Below are 15,831 nucleotides of genomic sequence, written 5' to 3' on the forward strand. Positions count from 1 at the left end.
GCTTTCATATTCTATTCCTAAAACTGTTGATAGCTACCAAAATTTAAAATACACCACAATTATAGAAAAATCCACATTATATCTGTTTAGAATGATACAAGATTCTAAGGAAAAAGTCTAGATGCCCTCTTAAAAACAGGCTGAATCCTTAGGCAGGCTATAAAACATTTCATGGTACTAAAGAAAAATCAATAAAAAATATTTTATGATTAAGGTTAAGTTTTTGAAGCAAATTAAGAATAACTGTTAATTCTAATTTAGAATAACAAGATGATAGGGTGGCTGGCCTTTAACTTCACAAAGTTGAGAAGAGGCCAGGAAGAGTGTTAAATTCTCCCCTTAAGAAAGAACACACACACACACACACACACACACACACACACACACACACACACACGGAGCCTTGCTCTAATATTGAGTTACTCTATTATTGAGCCTTACTCTAATATTGATAAAGAAATGACCATATTAATAGTAAACTCTGAGTTGCCATTCCATGCCTTTCTATTAAGGAGAAAAACATAAGAGGATGAGAAAAGAACAGAGTCACAAATTTGAAAGACAAACCCTGCCTTTACTCTAAGTGGTAAACAAGTCAACATGAGGCAGTGAAAAGCATATGGGTCTTTCATCATTCACTAGTGTCTATCTCTTCACCTTTAATCTTGGAAATAATCATACTGTCTTAGTCTATTCAGGTTGCCATACTGTAAACTGGGCAGCTTATAAACAAAAAAAAATTATTTCTCATGTTCTAGAGGCTGGTGTCTGGTAAGGGCTCACTTTGTGATTCACAGATGGCACCTTTTCATTGTGTCTGTACATGGGAGAAAAGGCAGGGTAGCTCTCCTGAGCCTCTACTATAAAGACACTAATCCCATTCATGAGGGCTGTGCCCTCATCGCCTATTCACTTCTTCAAGGCCCCACTCCTAATACCATCATATTGGGGATTAGGTTTTGACATATCAATTTTGGGGGGAGGCAGACATTCAGATCGTAACCCACAAATAATGAGGTTGTAAGATTTAAATTCAATAATGGGCATAAACACCCAGATCATATGAGGGATTCAATACATATTAGTTCTCTTTCTCTCTTCCAAAATATAATCTATTTTGAGGCTTACTAGCCAGAATCCACTGATAGAAGGCCTACAATGATTATATAGAATAATGTCTTTTTAAAATTTGCATAAATTTAAGGAATACAAGTGCAGTTTTGTTACATAGATATATTGCCTAGTGGTGAAGTCTGGACTTTGAGTGTAACCATCACTTGAATGGTGTACACTGTATCCATTAATTTATTTTCATCCCTCACCCCCTCCCCTAGTCTTCCACTTTTACTAGTCTCCAGTGTCTATTATTCCACACTCTATGTCCATCTGTACACTTTATTTACTTCCCAATTATAAGTGAGAACATGTAGTATTTGAATTTCTTTTTCTGAGTTATTTTGCTTAAGATAATAGTATCCAGTTCAATCCATACTGCTGCAAAATACATGATTTCATTCTTCTTTATGGCTGAATAGTATTCCATTGCATATATGTACCATATTTTTAATCCGTTCATCCATTGATGAACACTTAGGTTGATTCCATATTGTTGCTATCATAAATAGTGCTGTGATAAACATATGAGTGCAGGGTTTTTTTTTTAAATTAGAAAAATAGATATTGTTTAGACATGGAAGGAACGCTGAATACAGAATCCAATGTCTTAGGTTAGCCTTGACTTTAGAAAAATCAGAGAAAATACCTTCGCCATCTGTCTTTCTGTGTTGTAAAGGCTTAAATGAGACCTTGTGTATGAACACACTTTGCAAGTAATTGTTTACAAATATAAGGTTCTTAAAAATTAAAAATAAAAAGGTACTGAATTTATGCCCCTTTTATTAGCGCAAACTCTAAATATTTGTGTTTTATATTAGTGTTTGAAATACATCCTGAATTCACCTGCCTCTCACCATCATTACTACCACCTTGGCTGGTCTCAGACCCCATCATATCCTTCACTTCAGTTTAATTTTCATGTAGGCAAGGATTTTGGTCATTCTCTTTTTTGCTGCATTATCAGTGTTTAGACCAGTACTGGATTCATTCATAGGCCATCAATAAACGTTAGGTGAATAAACAAACAAAAATTACAGTTTTTTTTTTTTTTTTTTTTGAGACACTGTCTCTCTCTCTCTGCACTCAGGCTGGAGGCAGTGGCGCTATCTTGGCTTACTGCACCCTCCACCTCTCAGACTCAAGCGATCCTCCCATCTCAGCCTCCCAGGTAGCTGGAACTACAGGATCCTGCCACCATGGCCAGGTAATTATTTGTACTTTTAGTAGAGACAGGGTCTGTCCATGTTGCCCAGGCTGGTCTTGAACTCATGGGCTCAAGCAATCCACCTGCCTCGTCTCCAAAAGTGTTAGGATTACAGGCGTGAGTCACCGTGCCCAGCCCAGAGTGACCTTTAAAACAGGCCCACATAAAATTGTAAACAGGATTTTGTATACATTAACTCTGCATGCCGTTTTTGTCAACTGCCCTTTATGTTTCAATGAAGGCCAATTACGTATTAATATTGAGAGTCAGCTCTGTGGCACAAAATTTTCACAATACATCTTGTAAGTTTTCTTTAAGGAAGTAAAAAGAGCCTATAGGCACCTTGACAGTATTAGGTTAATGACTGCTATGAGAGCTTATTCTTGAAACATAGTCACCTTTGCTCTATTTCTAGCACAGATACAATTTAGTTTTTGTGTTCTCTGAATTAATTTTCCACAAAAATAAATGCCCTCTTAAAACGGAGCAGCTATTTCACCAGAAGGGAGTATACATCATGATTAATAATTTGACTTTAGGAATAAAAAATAACTGAGTTTATTTTCTTACTAGGTGATCTGGGCTTGTTAACTCAAGTACTAGTTATTCATGTCTAAAATGGAGATAATATTTATACTACTTTTTTTTTTACAAGAATTAAATAATATGTTGGATATAACACTTAGGCAAACTAAACTCATATGAAGAATACTCCTGAGTTCACATCTTCATCTATTCTTTTCCTACTCTCAATAGCAGTTTTTCCCCATTTCATCTTCTTAATTTATGCTCCAGAGTCAAACTTCATACAAGTGTTTCAATTCAGACCTACCAAGAATAGCCAGCACCATGCTGTCTTTAAGAACTTCCATGGAGCCCGAGCACACAAAGTAGATGGCCTGCAAAGCATCCCCTTGACGCAGCAGATACTCCCCCGGAGCACAGAAAGAGGTTTTGATGTGTAGAGACAGAGACCTGAGGCAGCCCCGGCTGGCACATTCAAAAAGGGACAACTGTAAGATCTCCTTGTTCAAGTGCATAGTGATGTCAGAACGCAGTTCATCTGGAAAGTCTTTCAAAAGCTGTCAGAGAAGATGAAGGAGGAAATCAAATTGGGGTAAGTGTCGTCTAACTGATTTACTTTGCAAGACTGCAGGGATGCTCTTCCTACTGTCTCCTGCTGTTTGGCCATCCAGCATACGGAAGAGGAAATCTAAGTATGTATAATCCTGGAGAGATTTTTCAGTGACTGTGATTTCAATTATGTGCTACTAAATAATCAGCTGATAAGAAGTCTGGAGAAAGAGAACAAATTAAGAAAACGCTCTAGCAGGAAAACATATAATGACTCATTGTGACTTGCTTCTCACAGAGTCCTAGTCAGGACATAAGATATGGAATTTGGATCCACTGGTGATTATACGAAGAGAGGAGAAACCAATTAATCACTACTAAAATGGTGGTTACAGGTTTGGTTGGTGGGTTGATGAAATGGTTGGTTGATTTATATAATATCTTTTTTTGTGTGTGTGTGTGAGACGGAGTCTCACTCGTCACCCAGGCTGGAGTGCAGTGGTGTGATCTTGGCTCACTGCAAGTTCCGCCTTCCGGTTTCACCCCACTCTCCTGCCTCAGCCTCCCGAGTAGCTGGGACTACAGGCGCCCGCCACCACGCCCGGCTGATTTTTTGCATTTTTAGTAGAGACGGAGTTTCACCGTGTTAGCCAGATAGTCTCCATCTCCTGACCTCATGATCCACCCGCCGGGGCCTCCCAAAGTGCTGGGATTACAGGAATGAGATATATATAATACTTTTTTTATAGTGGCCATCTGGGGTGTTTCTGGAAGTATAAAGATAACCCCTTTGATGGAATTTTTTAACTTTATTGATGTTAAAGGGAGACAGAAACTTGATTCATATAATTATCCCAGATTACACCATTAAATTGTCATAAGAATTGATTCCTTAGAAAAGAGACGATAAGAAGGAAAGTCCACCTGATTGAACAAGCAGCAAGTTAATATAAAACTTTGGTCCATCCAAATTGGCATTGTGAAAACACAAGCCAAAGCAAGCGAAAGAAGATGGATTGGGATTCATGAATAATTAAAAAAATAAAGGAATAAAGAAGTTAGTATGCTTTTCACTTCTGATACCTGCATTAGAGCATCTTGCTTTTACCTTAGAATATGTGCTTTCTGCCTGAAAACAACATGAGAAATGAACATTACCTCATTTGAATCTATTCCATTGTTGACTGACCAGGTTGTTTGAAAATATTCGAGCATCCTCTGCTTGAGTTGTTGGGGCAGGTGATGGACACGGATAAAATCTTTCAGATCCTTAGTTCTAGTGTGATAGAGGGACCATCTGGAGTACATCCTCTGTATGATTGCTGTCACATTTCCAAACACCAAGGCGTGCATCAAGGCTACAAAGAACAACACAGTATACAATGGAAGAGAAATATGACAGTGAGGCCCACCACTTATATCTAATTTACAGTCTATCCTGGATCACAGCAGAATGTGCTTATATGGCCATGTTGATACAGCTATTTTGGTACAAGCATTTTGGTGCAGATACTGTATCACAGGGTACATCGTGAAGCAATCACTTTGATTCCATATGGCTTGATCAGAGTAAAAATATCTTTAAAAATACTCAATGATATGCAAAATAGATCTCTTTGATTTACATTTAATCTGTTAGCTGCCATTCTGGTTATGATAAACTTTTATTTGAACTCGATTTACATCTATATTATTTTAATAGTTATGTATAGTTTAATAGTTACAATAAAATAGTTTTCATAGTTTGATAGAATAAGCTATAAAGTTATAGTTTAATAATTACTTTTATTGTAGTAACGAATGAAATAAATTTTTGAAGTAAGTCTACTTTGGTTAGCCTTTGTGGGAACTTTAGTCTCACCCCCTCAAAAAGCCATCATTTAAACTTTGTTTTAGAATATTAAATATGATAAATTTATATTAATGCAGATATGAAGGAAGTTGTAAAAAATGTAATTGAGGATTTCTTGGGCAGTGTGAAGCTCCAATACTCACTCCAACCCCGGCTCTGCAGTTACTTTAATTTTGAGGGAGATATCGGAAAGTCTGAGACCATTCAAGAAACAAATGAATTCACAGAGAAAAAGAGGTATTCTGCATAGAGGAGTCATTGTTGCCACCATGAGATGCAACAGAAGGGTGTGTATGTCTATGTGTGTGTGTGTGTGTGTATATATATATATATGGGGCTCTTGTTTCAATGAGGTTTGTCAGCCAGATAGTATTTAACCTCCACTTACTTGCTAAGCCTGCCCTTTGAGCCTGTCTCAAACCTACCGTTAAAGTGTAATGACATGAAAAATTTTGTTCACCAGAATTTGAGGGCATATGGATATTTAGGGTGGATATTTCTTCTGGAGAACAGTGGAGTGAAAGGATGGACCTCATTTTCCAGGAATTACCCACTTTGGGAAGCAACTAGGTATTGTCAAGACATAGAAGGCATGACAGGATTTTGCACTCACTAGTCAGTAGCAGAACGAAACTGAAATGGTTTCTAAACAGACACCAGCAGATAATCCAAGAAGGCCTTGAACATACCTGGAACTGTGAAACTGAGAGAGATATGAGGGCCAAGCACATGCATATTTATGGATAAGTCAACTCTAAGTAATATTCAGATTTTATCCATGATCCTTATTCTGGGACAGGATTAGGAATGAGGCATGAAGCTTATTAGTTGGGTAAAATCATCTGTTTCAGTAATTTGGGGCTTAGAAAAAGACTAAACATTTAGTAGCTTGTCTATTAGGATCTATCAAAATGTACATGTATCAAAACCTCAGTGCCCAAGGAGCTATGTTAAAAATTTCCTAGCATCATAATGGATACATTAGTGCAAATATGTCAACATATTATTACTTCTATCTTCCTATTTCAGGATCTCCCCAATTCAAATCTTGTGTCCCTACATTTGTCAGAAATTACCAAACACTGGCATACTAATTTAATTCTAATCTCACACTGGAATTAAAATTCTTTACCAGGTAATACATAATTTCTCTATGGAATAATGGTCACTATGTCTATAAAATTACTCCCTTCATAACAAGACCTCAGTATTTTGGAAAAGTTACTAGAATAGGGTTAAACTTAGGGTCTATATACAAGAAGTAATGTAATGTTGCAGAGAGAATATGAACTTCAGAATCAGACAAATCTGGATTTGAATACTGATTTTGCTACTTCTTAATTGTGTGAACTTGGTAAGTTACATAATTCCTTTAAACAGATTCATATTAAATGGGCATAGTCATTATGTTAAATAGCCCTTACTCATAGCGCTATTTCAAGATTTAAAGACCTATGTATGTTTTTAAAAGTGCCTAGTATATGTATGAAAAAAAGCATTTGCTCAATTTATGTTAATTTTCCTTATGAAAGTGAAAAATTTTATGAATTTTCAGCATGCTCAATGCAATTAAATTTGGGGAAAATGACTCAGATTTAAGGTTTTCCTGCAACCTCTTAAATAGTAAAGAGTGGCTCTTAGTAGACATAAGTTATTGATGAAAGAAATTCAAAACATACTCAATAAATGCTTGATACATGCAAGAATGTGTAAGTATGTATTATTCCTAAATGTTCAAAAATGAGATGTGTCCCAACAGGTCAAAAATATTCCATGAAAAATATATATCATGTAGCAACTAAATGTTGGATTTGTTCTTTGTAGATTCTAAATAGAGGTTTATTCTTCTGTATTGTTTTAGAAGCACAGCAGTTCTGATGCTTAAGTCTTTTATTTGGAAGATAAGAGCTCTACTTACAATAAACACTCAAAGAAAAGAACTGATTCTGCTCCAAGTCAAAGAAATTAAACATTGATTTCAGGCTCCCTTAATATACTTATGGGCTAAGTGTTTGGAAGCCCTACCATCTTTAACACTATGTAATCGTCTTTTTATGGAGATTAAATCGAGTACAGAGAACAATTCTGTTTCATTTATTTTAACACTGCTTTCCTTAATTATGTGTATGATTTTAACCTTGCTTTGCTTAATTATAATGTGTAAAGCACTTAAAGTAAGAGAAGTAATATGTTCAGATTATTTAACATCCTAGTTGTATTTTATTAGTAAAATGAATTACTGGATTAATTATAGCATTCATAAGTGTTATTGAAAAGTACTAGTCTATGTCTGAGTCACCACAATTTCAAAGTCTCATTTCAGCATAGATAACTATTTCTAATTTAAGTAGTTAAAAAAATAAAATTCTGGTCCTCATAGCCTTTCATTTTCCAAAGTTATTATGACCATTCTGTCACTGGTTATCATTTCACCCTGGCAAAGAGTGTGTGTAACTGTCAGAAAAAATCATTCCATCTGCTATGAAAGTTTGACTCAAGAACTTCTATATCCAGGTCAGTATGGAAATTATTACTTACTTTTTCTTTATTTCTAGCAAATTTGATGTATATAATTCTTGAGTGTTCGACCTGCTGAGTGTGTGGGCGTCTCTTTTTTGTGTGTAGGAGTTTCGCATAAAATGCATTTTGTAAAATTTCATCTCAGTATCAGGTCCTGGAAGGAACCTCAACAATTGGCATCTAAGAAGAAAGTAAGCGGTTCTCAAATGAAAGAAGCGCTTCTGTAGAACTGCCTGGCTTTTTCTTTCTCGTTCTCTTTCCCTTTGTCTTTTCCTTTCCCTTTTCATTTCCCTTCCCCTTTTTCTTTCCCCTTCTCTTTCTTTTCCTGAATTTTGGACAACACTTATCTCCAGGAGTATAACATCATTGCTAATTACTTTAGCCAACTATTTTGCAGTGGCTGTGGAGGCTAAGTAGGGGGCGTTTTCTACTGATATAAAAGGAGGCCAGAGCTCAGGTTTTGGGTAATCTTAGCTGCCCTCCTTCTCTTTCCCACCTCCTCATTGCCCTGGAAATTTCCATTCTTGGTTATAAGTACACTGGCTTGTGGATGGCAGATGGCAGAGAGAATAGAGATGAGAAAAATTTCCTAAATGATGAATTTAAATGGCAGTGCAAAGACATCTTGAGAACAGCCTGAATTTGCGAACACAATAGCTCATCATATGGGTCCAATAAAACTATGTCAGGGTAGTGTGTGTGTATTCAGTGGGGGGACCCGAGGGAAGTCTTGATTACTTTGTGATAATAATGCTTCATTGAAACTGAGTATGTTCTCAGTGATGAATGATCTTTATTAGGAAGCTTTATCCAACCTCCAAGGCTGTGCTGATGACTCTATCAACTGGGGCAAACTCATTAGGTGACTATAGGCAGTCACTGTTTAGTGTGATAGAATTTTTAAAGACATTAGAAAATATTTTCTGTATATTTTGTCTGGTTGCAAAAAATATGAATAGTTATACATATATATTTCAAAAAATAGTTACACATGTATGGAAATTCTGGAAAACTATCTTTTGATAATGAGACTATGTGTAATTTTATTTTTCTGTTTTCCAGTTTTTTCTAAATGTGTATTATAATAGAAAAAAATAGAAATAAAAAAGAAAGAACATCCTCTGCTTAAGTACCTATTTCCATTATTAAACTGTGAACTCCTTGAAAGAAAGTATCCTATCTTAGTCATCTTTGTTTCCCCTGCATCTAGCACAGCTCTTGGCATAATTTAAGTATGCCATAAATATTTATGGAACTGAAATGTGCCTCTGGTAGTTTGATACTTTCTTTAAAAAGTTTTATAATTGTAAGCAAATGGTTTAGAAAATCTATGATAAATAGTCTAGCCCCAAACTCATCCCTTCATCACCATCTCACTCGCCAAAATCAACCTTTTAAAATGAGTTTTTTGGGTGTTTTTGCAGTTATCACCAAAATGTTGGACAATATAATTGTACTCCATTGCTTGACTCATTATTGTTAAGACAAACCCAAGAACAACCTGATATGAAAAGCAAGAACTTAGCTCACTATTACCCAGCTTCTTAACTCACACTTGATATATTATTTTTAGCTCATCTATTAAAATTTTACAAGGTAAAATTAAAATCAAAGATACATATAGAACAAGTTACCCACTTGCTAAATGTGAAGCTCATTGAGATTTTTCAAAGTAAACATAGCTATAGAAGCACTACCTCCCACCACCCCAGATGAATAAACCAAATAATAGTATTCTGGAGGCTTCCCTGTGTCCCCTTCACAATCACTAACCAATCCCTTCACCAAAGGTAACCACAGTTACCAATTATATTACAATTAATAAGCTTTGTCTATCTATGAACTTTCTCTAAACAAATCATACAGTATGTACTTTTTTTCTGTCTGGCTTCTCTGCTGAGCATTGAGTTTGTAAGATTTGTCCATAAGATTCCATGACATAGTAGTTAATTTACTTTTAGTGTATAATGCTCTCTTGAATAGGTGTTTCAAAATTTACTTATTTATTCTCCTATTAATGGACATTCCCAGTTTGAGATTCTTACAAAAAGGCTTTTGCAGACATCTATGTATATATCCTGAAGTATACATGTATGCATTTCCACTGGTTATATATTCAGAAGTGGCATTGTTGAATCACAGATTAGAGGTATATTCAGATATGGTAGATGTTGACAAAGTTGTATCGACTGACATGCCCATCAACAGTGTAGGAGAGGTCAAGGTCTTCCATTATCCTCTCAAACACTTAGGGTTGCGGTGTTTTTAAACACATCATTTTGGTGAACATAAAATGGTATCTAATTTTGGTTTTAATTTGCATGTTTCTGATTAATGATGTTGAGCACTTTTTTATATGTTTGTCATCTACTCCGGTATTGGAAATCTACTTTTCAGGTTTTTTTTTCAAGCTTTTGCCCATTTCAGGGAGTTGATTGATCTTTTTCTCATCGATTTAACAGTTCTTTATATACAGTAGATGAGAGTCCTTTGTCAGATAAACATTTGAAAATATCTTCTCCTATCCTGTAACTTCCCTCTTCACATTTATAATAAGGTCTTTTGATACAAAAGAAGTTCTGCAGTTCAATTTATCATTCTTTTCCTTTATGGCTATAGGGCTTTTTGTGTCATGATTAGGAAACCTTTGCCAAATCAAAGGTCATAAAAATATTCTCCTATATTACCTTTTAGAAGTTTTATTGTTTTCCCTCCTAAATTTAGATCAAAATCCAACTGGAATTAATTTTTATGTACAGTTTTAAGAGGGACCAAGGTTGTCTTCCAACAGGTAGATATACATTTGACCCAACAACATTTACTGAAAGTAGCATCCATATCACAAATGAAGTGACAATATATGTGTGACAATATATGAGTTCAGAAACAGTTCTGAACTCTCTTCTATTTCATTGGCCTATTGGTCTATTATTGGACAAACACCATACACTCTTAATTACTGTAACTTTGAAATACATTTTGATATCTGTAGCACAAATCTTCCAATTTTGTTTCATGATAGCTTTGACTGGTTTTTGCTCTTTTCCACTGACTTTTAGTAACAACTTGTCAATTTTCAAACACACACACACACACACACACACACACAAACACACATCTACTGGAATTTTTATTGGGATTGCATTTAATCTTTAGATTACTTTGAGTACAACTAGTATTTTCGCAATGCTGAGTCCATTGTTAGCAGCCATCACTATTGTATATCCTTCCATTATTTTCTCACTAATGTTTTGTAATTTTCTGTATGGAAGTCTTACAAATTTTTAGTTATAATTATTCATAAATATTTAATTATTTGTAATAATTTTTATATTTTATTTCTAATTTGTTACTAGTATATAGAAATGCAATTGATTTTTTGCATATCGATCTTGTGTCCATAAACCTTACTGAATTCGCTCATTAATTCTAATATTCATCTGAAGCTGTTAGGATTACTTATTTGTTTTGAGTGTTCTCAAAGTTCACATAGTTTTGTCTATGTATAATTTTTAGAAATTATTTTTGCTTTAAATCTCTCTGATTTATAGTTTTAAATATTCCTCCCATGTATTAGTGGTTTGTACACTCCATAATTACAGATGCTTATATGGAAGTTTATATGGAAGTTTATATATATATACACATACATATAAAGTTTATGCTTATATACATACACACACATATGTGTATGTGTGTGTATGTATATATCTACATATGTATATATCTATATATCTCTATATATCTATATATATAAGCTTTACCTATCTATGAACTTTCTTAGCTCTTCACTGTAGCTCACACTGTAGCTCTTCAGAAAATCTATATATATCTATATATAGACATATAAAATAAAACCTGTACAACTCCTGTGGAAATTCTGATGGGTTCCCAGAGGACTCCCAGGTGGATCCATTCAGCATTTTTTCACCTGTTTCTTCTCACTGAGCAATATTATCTCTGTCATTGATAATTATCTGGAGTTTTGCCAGTCCCCTTTCTCATTTAGTATTGCTACTGTTTATTCTTCTAGTATATTGCATCCTTGCCACTAGCAATTTCATCAGCCTTGTGTGGGGGATTCCTAGTGAGATACCCTAGACTTAAGTCTATAGTAACACAAATTTTAGGTTCTTCTTTTTAAAAATAAATTATTTGTTTATATTTATCAAAATTAAGTAAATAAAATAAATTTATAGTACATAATAAAATGAATATTTTAGAAGAAGTTTGCCAGGTCTTAGTGAGTCCTGGATTTAAACTCACTAAATCTCTTCTGCCTTATGTCTAAATTGGGGTATTAATAATCTCTATCTCACAGTATTATAAGAATTAAATGAACAAAGTGCTCAATAGTGTGAGCTCTTATGATTAGTTCTCAACATTTTACAAGTAATTAGTTAATTAGGAAATATTAAAATGCAGGCATCATTTTTCCTAGCCAGTGTAATTTTCACAATAATATAAAATTATTTCCCCACAAACACAAATATGAAAAGCTTTAACTAATAAATTCAAGTCACTTAGATGCCATTTGACTTTCAAATGAATAGTTTGCTAAGTGCTGCTCAGGTCACCTAAATTTTTTAATGCCACTTACCAGTGGGCACTGATTTTGCACCAGGACATTTGCTCAATAAACATTCAACAAACAAGAAACAAAGTAACATTACCAGATTATTTCCTGTATCTTTTGGCCTTTGTGATCAGTGTTGCACCTACCTACAGAGAACAGCAGGGAATAGTTTGTGCATTAACAATTTTTGATTCAGTACTACTCACAATACAGTAAGTGGATCAATAGAGAATAAGCTCATTTATCTTACGGATTTTTTGAAATGTCAAATTAGTAGAATTAAGCTGTGAGCATTTCCCAAAATTATCATCAGGAGTAGAGGAAACATGGGCAACTATTAAATAAGTATAGACTGTGTTTATCTGCAAAATGCTTGTGATTTTGCTTGGCTGAAATATGGGCTATCACAGAGAATAGAAATTATAAAAAGTCATAATGCTGGATATGAAACAGTCACCACAGGGCCTGGCACACTGTAGCTCTTCAGAAAATGAGAATTCCTGTTCTCTGCTCCCTAGGCTATCACTGCTCTACATCAGCCAAGAGCTTGCTACAGTTGCTGCAGCCCCAGCATGCTACTTCAACAACTGTGCCATGGCACTGTCTTTCCAAGAAACTCTCACTGCTTCTGAACTTCCTGACATGGCACTTAGCATTTACTGCCTGGTATCGTTAACACTCTTTCCACATGTTTCAGCCTATCTCCTCCGAACTGGATCACAAGCTCTTTGAGGGAACGTTTGTTTTTATACCTCTTTGATTTCACTGTATGCTGGGTGACCAATTGCTTAAGACCCACACACTCATATCACTTCTCTCATGCAAGGAAGCCTGTAGGAGCCATCTCCTATTATAAAGTTCAAAACTCAAAGTGATGTCTTGACTTAAGGTCATTAAGAGGACGTGCTAAAACAGGTTTTGAGGGGAATATTGTGGGGCAGAAAATATTAACGGAACTCTAGCCTAAAAAGAACGCTTACTTGATCCAGGTAGACTCCAACATCTCCTAATACTCCATCACAGCAGCCTTATGGTTCAGTGAAGTTTCCCTTTACATATTTAAGGAGAGAAGTAAGTATTCACCTGGGTTCAAACCTTGCGTTTTCACTAACTGGTTGTGTGGCATTGGAAAGTTACTTTAATTCTCCATACTTTAGATTTGTCATCTGAAAAATGTGGATAATATCAATCTGCATCAGTTGGAAGTTCAGAAGAAAGAAATTATACTAAATATTTCAACAGCAGTAATTCAGTATAGAGAATTGGTTTTCCTGGGGTTGGAAGGCTGAATAAACAAAAAGGAAAAATAGAGGTAACACGGACATAGCAAATGCAGAAGGCTTAACCCTTAGGGCTGGATACACAGAGGGAAGAAGTGCAGTTATCAGAACATAGAAACACAGAGCAGGAGTTGTGAGGAGTGTCAGTGAGCCAGGGTTCTGTCTTTGGACAAGATGGCGCCCCTGACTGATGCAAGATTGTCCGAGGAGGTCCAGTGAGTTTGGTTCTGGAATGAAGGCTGAAACCATCTGCTGCTGCTGAGGTGCCCGCGTCCACTGAGGGAACAGCATGCGCACCACAGCAGGCAGTCCCTTCTCCCCTCCTCCTGCCTGCCAGTCTTCCCTTGGTTCCTCTGGTAAGAAAAAGCAACTGAGGTCAGCTGGCAAAGAAGAATGAGTTTTACTGAGTACAAACCCCAGCGTTACAAAGCAAAAGAAATAAAGGTGGGTTTGGAGTCCAGAGAAAATAGTATAATAGTCTATTTGTTATAAGAAAAAATAATAATAGTGCCAACCCCATAGATTTGCTTTAAAAATTATGGTATTGTGTTAGAACACTTAAAACAGAGAATGGAACATAAAAACAACTAATACATGTTCACTATTTATTATTGTATTGGTGTTGTCATATAATAGACATTCAGTAAGTATTTGGTTATACACTTGATATGGTTGTGTCCCAGACCCAAATCTCATTTTGAATTGTAGCTCCCATAATCCCCACATGTTGTGGGGAGGGACCTGGTGGGAGGTAATTGAATCATGGGGACAGGTTCTTCCTGTGCTGTTCTGCTGATAGTAAATAAGTCTCACAAGATCTGATGGTTTTATAAAGGGCAGTTCCCTTGCACGTGCTCTCTTGCCTGCTGCCATGTAAAATGTGCTTGTGCTCCTCCATTGCCTTCTGACATGATTGTGAGGCCTCCCCAGCCATGTGGAACCATGGTCCATTTAGCCTCTTTTTCTTTATAAATTGCCCAGTCTTGGGTATGTCTTTATTAGCAGAGTGAGAATGAACTAATACAACATTTGAATACATAAATGGTTGAATCTACCCTGTTATTTTCCTTCCTTTCTATTGTGCCTCTATCTAGCTTGTTCTCTTCTTCCTGCTTAAAAAATTTACATGCAATAATTCATGTTATCAAACATTTTCTTTTCTTTTTTTTTTTTTTTTTTGAGACGGAGTCTCGCTCTGTCGCCCAGGCTGGAGTGCAGTGGCGCTATCTCGGCTCACTGCAAACTCCGCCTCCCGGGTTTACGCCATTCTCCTGCCTCAGCCTCCCGAGTAGCTGGGACTACAGGTGCCCGCCACCTCGCCCGGCTAATTTTTTTGTATTTTTAGTAGAGACGGGGTTTCATTGTGTTAGCCAGGATGGTCTCGATCTCCTGACCTCGTGATCCGCCCGTCTCGGCCTCCCAAAGTGCTGGGATTACAGGCTTGAGCCACCGCGCCCGGCCTACATTTTCTAAAAAATTATGTAAAATGCTATATAGTGAAAAGTCTTCCTTTGAATTTGCTGATTCTTATTAAAATTTATGTATGCATTAATAAGCAATATACATATGCTGGCTCTCCTTAGCCTGCTTTCTACTGTTAGGGTTTTCTCTACTCTTTTTAAGTTCATTTCTTTCTGTCTTTGTCACTCACTCTTTTTCTTTCTTTCTTTTGCCTGCCTGCCTGCCTTCCATCCTTGATCTCTCTCTCTCTCCTCCCTCTGTCTCTTTTTGTTTTTTCTCTCTGCTTTTTCTTCCTTCCCTTCAGTTTCTTTTCCTTTCCTTCTTTTTATCCTTTATGACTCATTATATTCTTTGCAATGTCTATTCCCTTTTTTCCTTCAATTTTATCTTTGTGCATAAGATGGCTTTGCTTTTTTCTTTGATATCTTTGCTTAGATACTTCATCTTATCTTTAATCTCTTTTGTTATATCTTTTCTAAGATACTTAGTTTTTGTTTGTGGTCTTCTTTAATAACAGCAATAGCTTTATTAATATATTTTGAATTATTGTCTGTTGTTAGCATGATCTCTGCAAATATGAATGGTCTGTGTGATTCTTTGTGAGTTAAGCCTTCTCTACTTCTCCACTAAACTTGCTCACTTGTTGCTCTTACTTGTAATAAAGGAGGGTGATAGCTTTTGCACTTTAGGTTATGCACCTCACACTTAGGAAGTGTATTTTTGCTGATGCTTTCTGAGATTTGACATG

The 15,831-nt window shown here is 35.9% G+C and overlaps 1 protein-coding gene across 7 annotated transcripts in view; it reads right to left on the reverse strand.

Annotated features, from left to right (window-relative positions):
- LOC105465816 (potassium voltage-gated channel subfamily H member 8) overlaps positions 1–15,831 on the reverse strand; it is a 383,293-nt gene that overhangs the window by 71,362 nt on the left and 296,100 nt on the right. For all 7 annotated transcript variants that reach the window (XM_071090847.1, XM_071090848.1, XM_071090846.1 and 4 more), the window contains 2 exons: positions 4,553–4,752; positions 3,153–3,402 (listed from right to left, as the gene is read on the reverse strand). In XM_071090847.1, the coding sequence (XP_070946948.1) occupies positions 3,153–3,402; positions 4,553–4,752 (450 nt within the window). The remainder of the gene's footprint in view (positions 1–3,152; positions 3,403–4,552; positions 4,753–15,831) is intronic.

The sequence above is a fragment of the Macaca nemestrina genome, chromosome 2 (assembly GCF_043159975.1).
Source record: "Macaca nemestrina isolate mMacNem1 chromosome 2, mMacNem.hap1, whole genome shotgun sequence".
NCBI classification, from domain to species: Eukaryota; Metazoa; Chordata; class Mammalia; order Primates; family Cercopithecidae; genus Macaca; species Macaca nemestrina.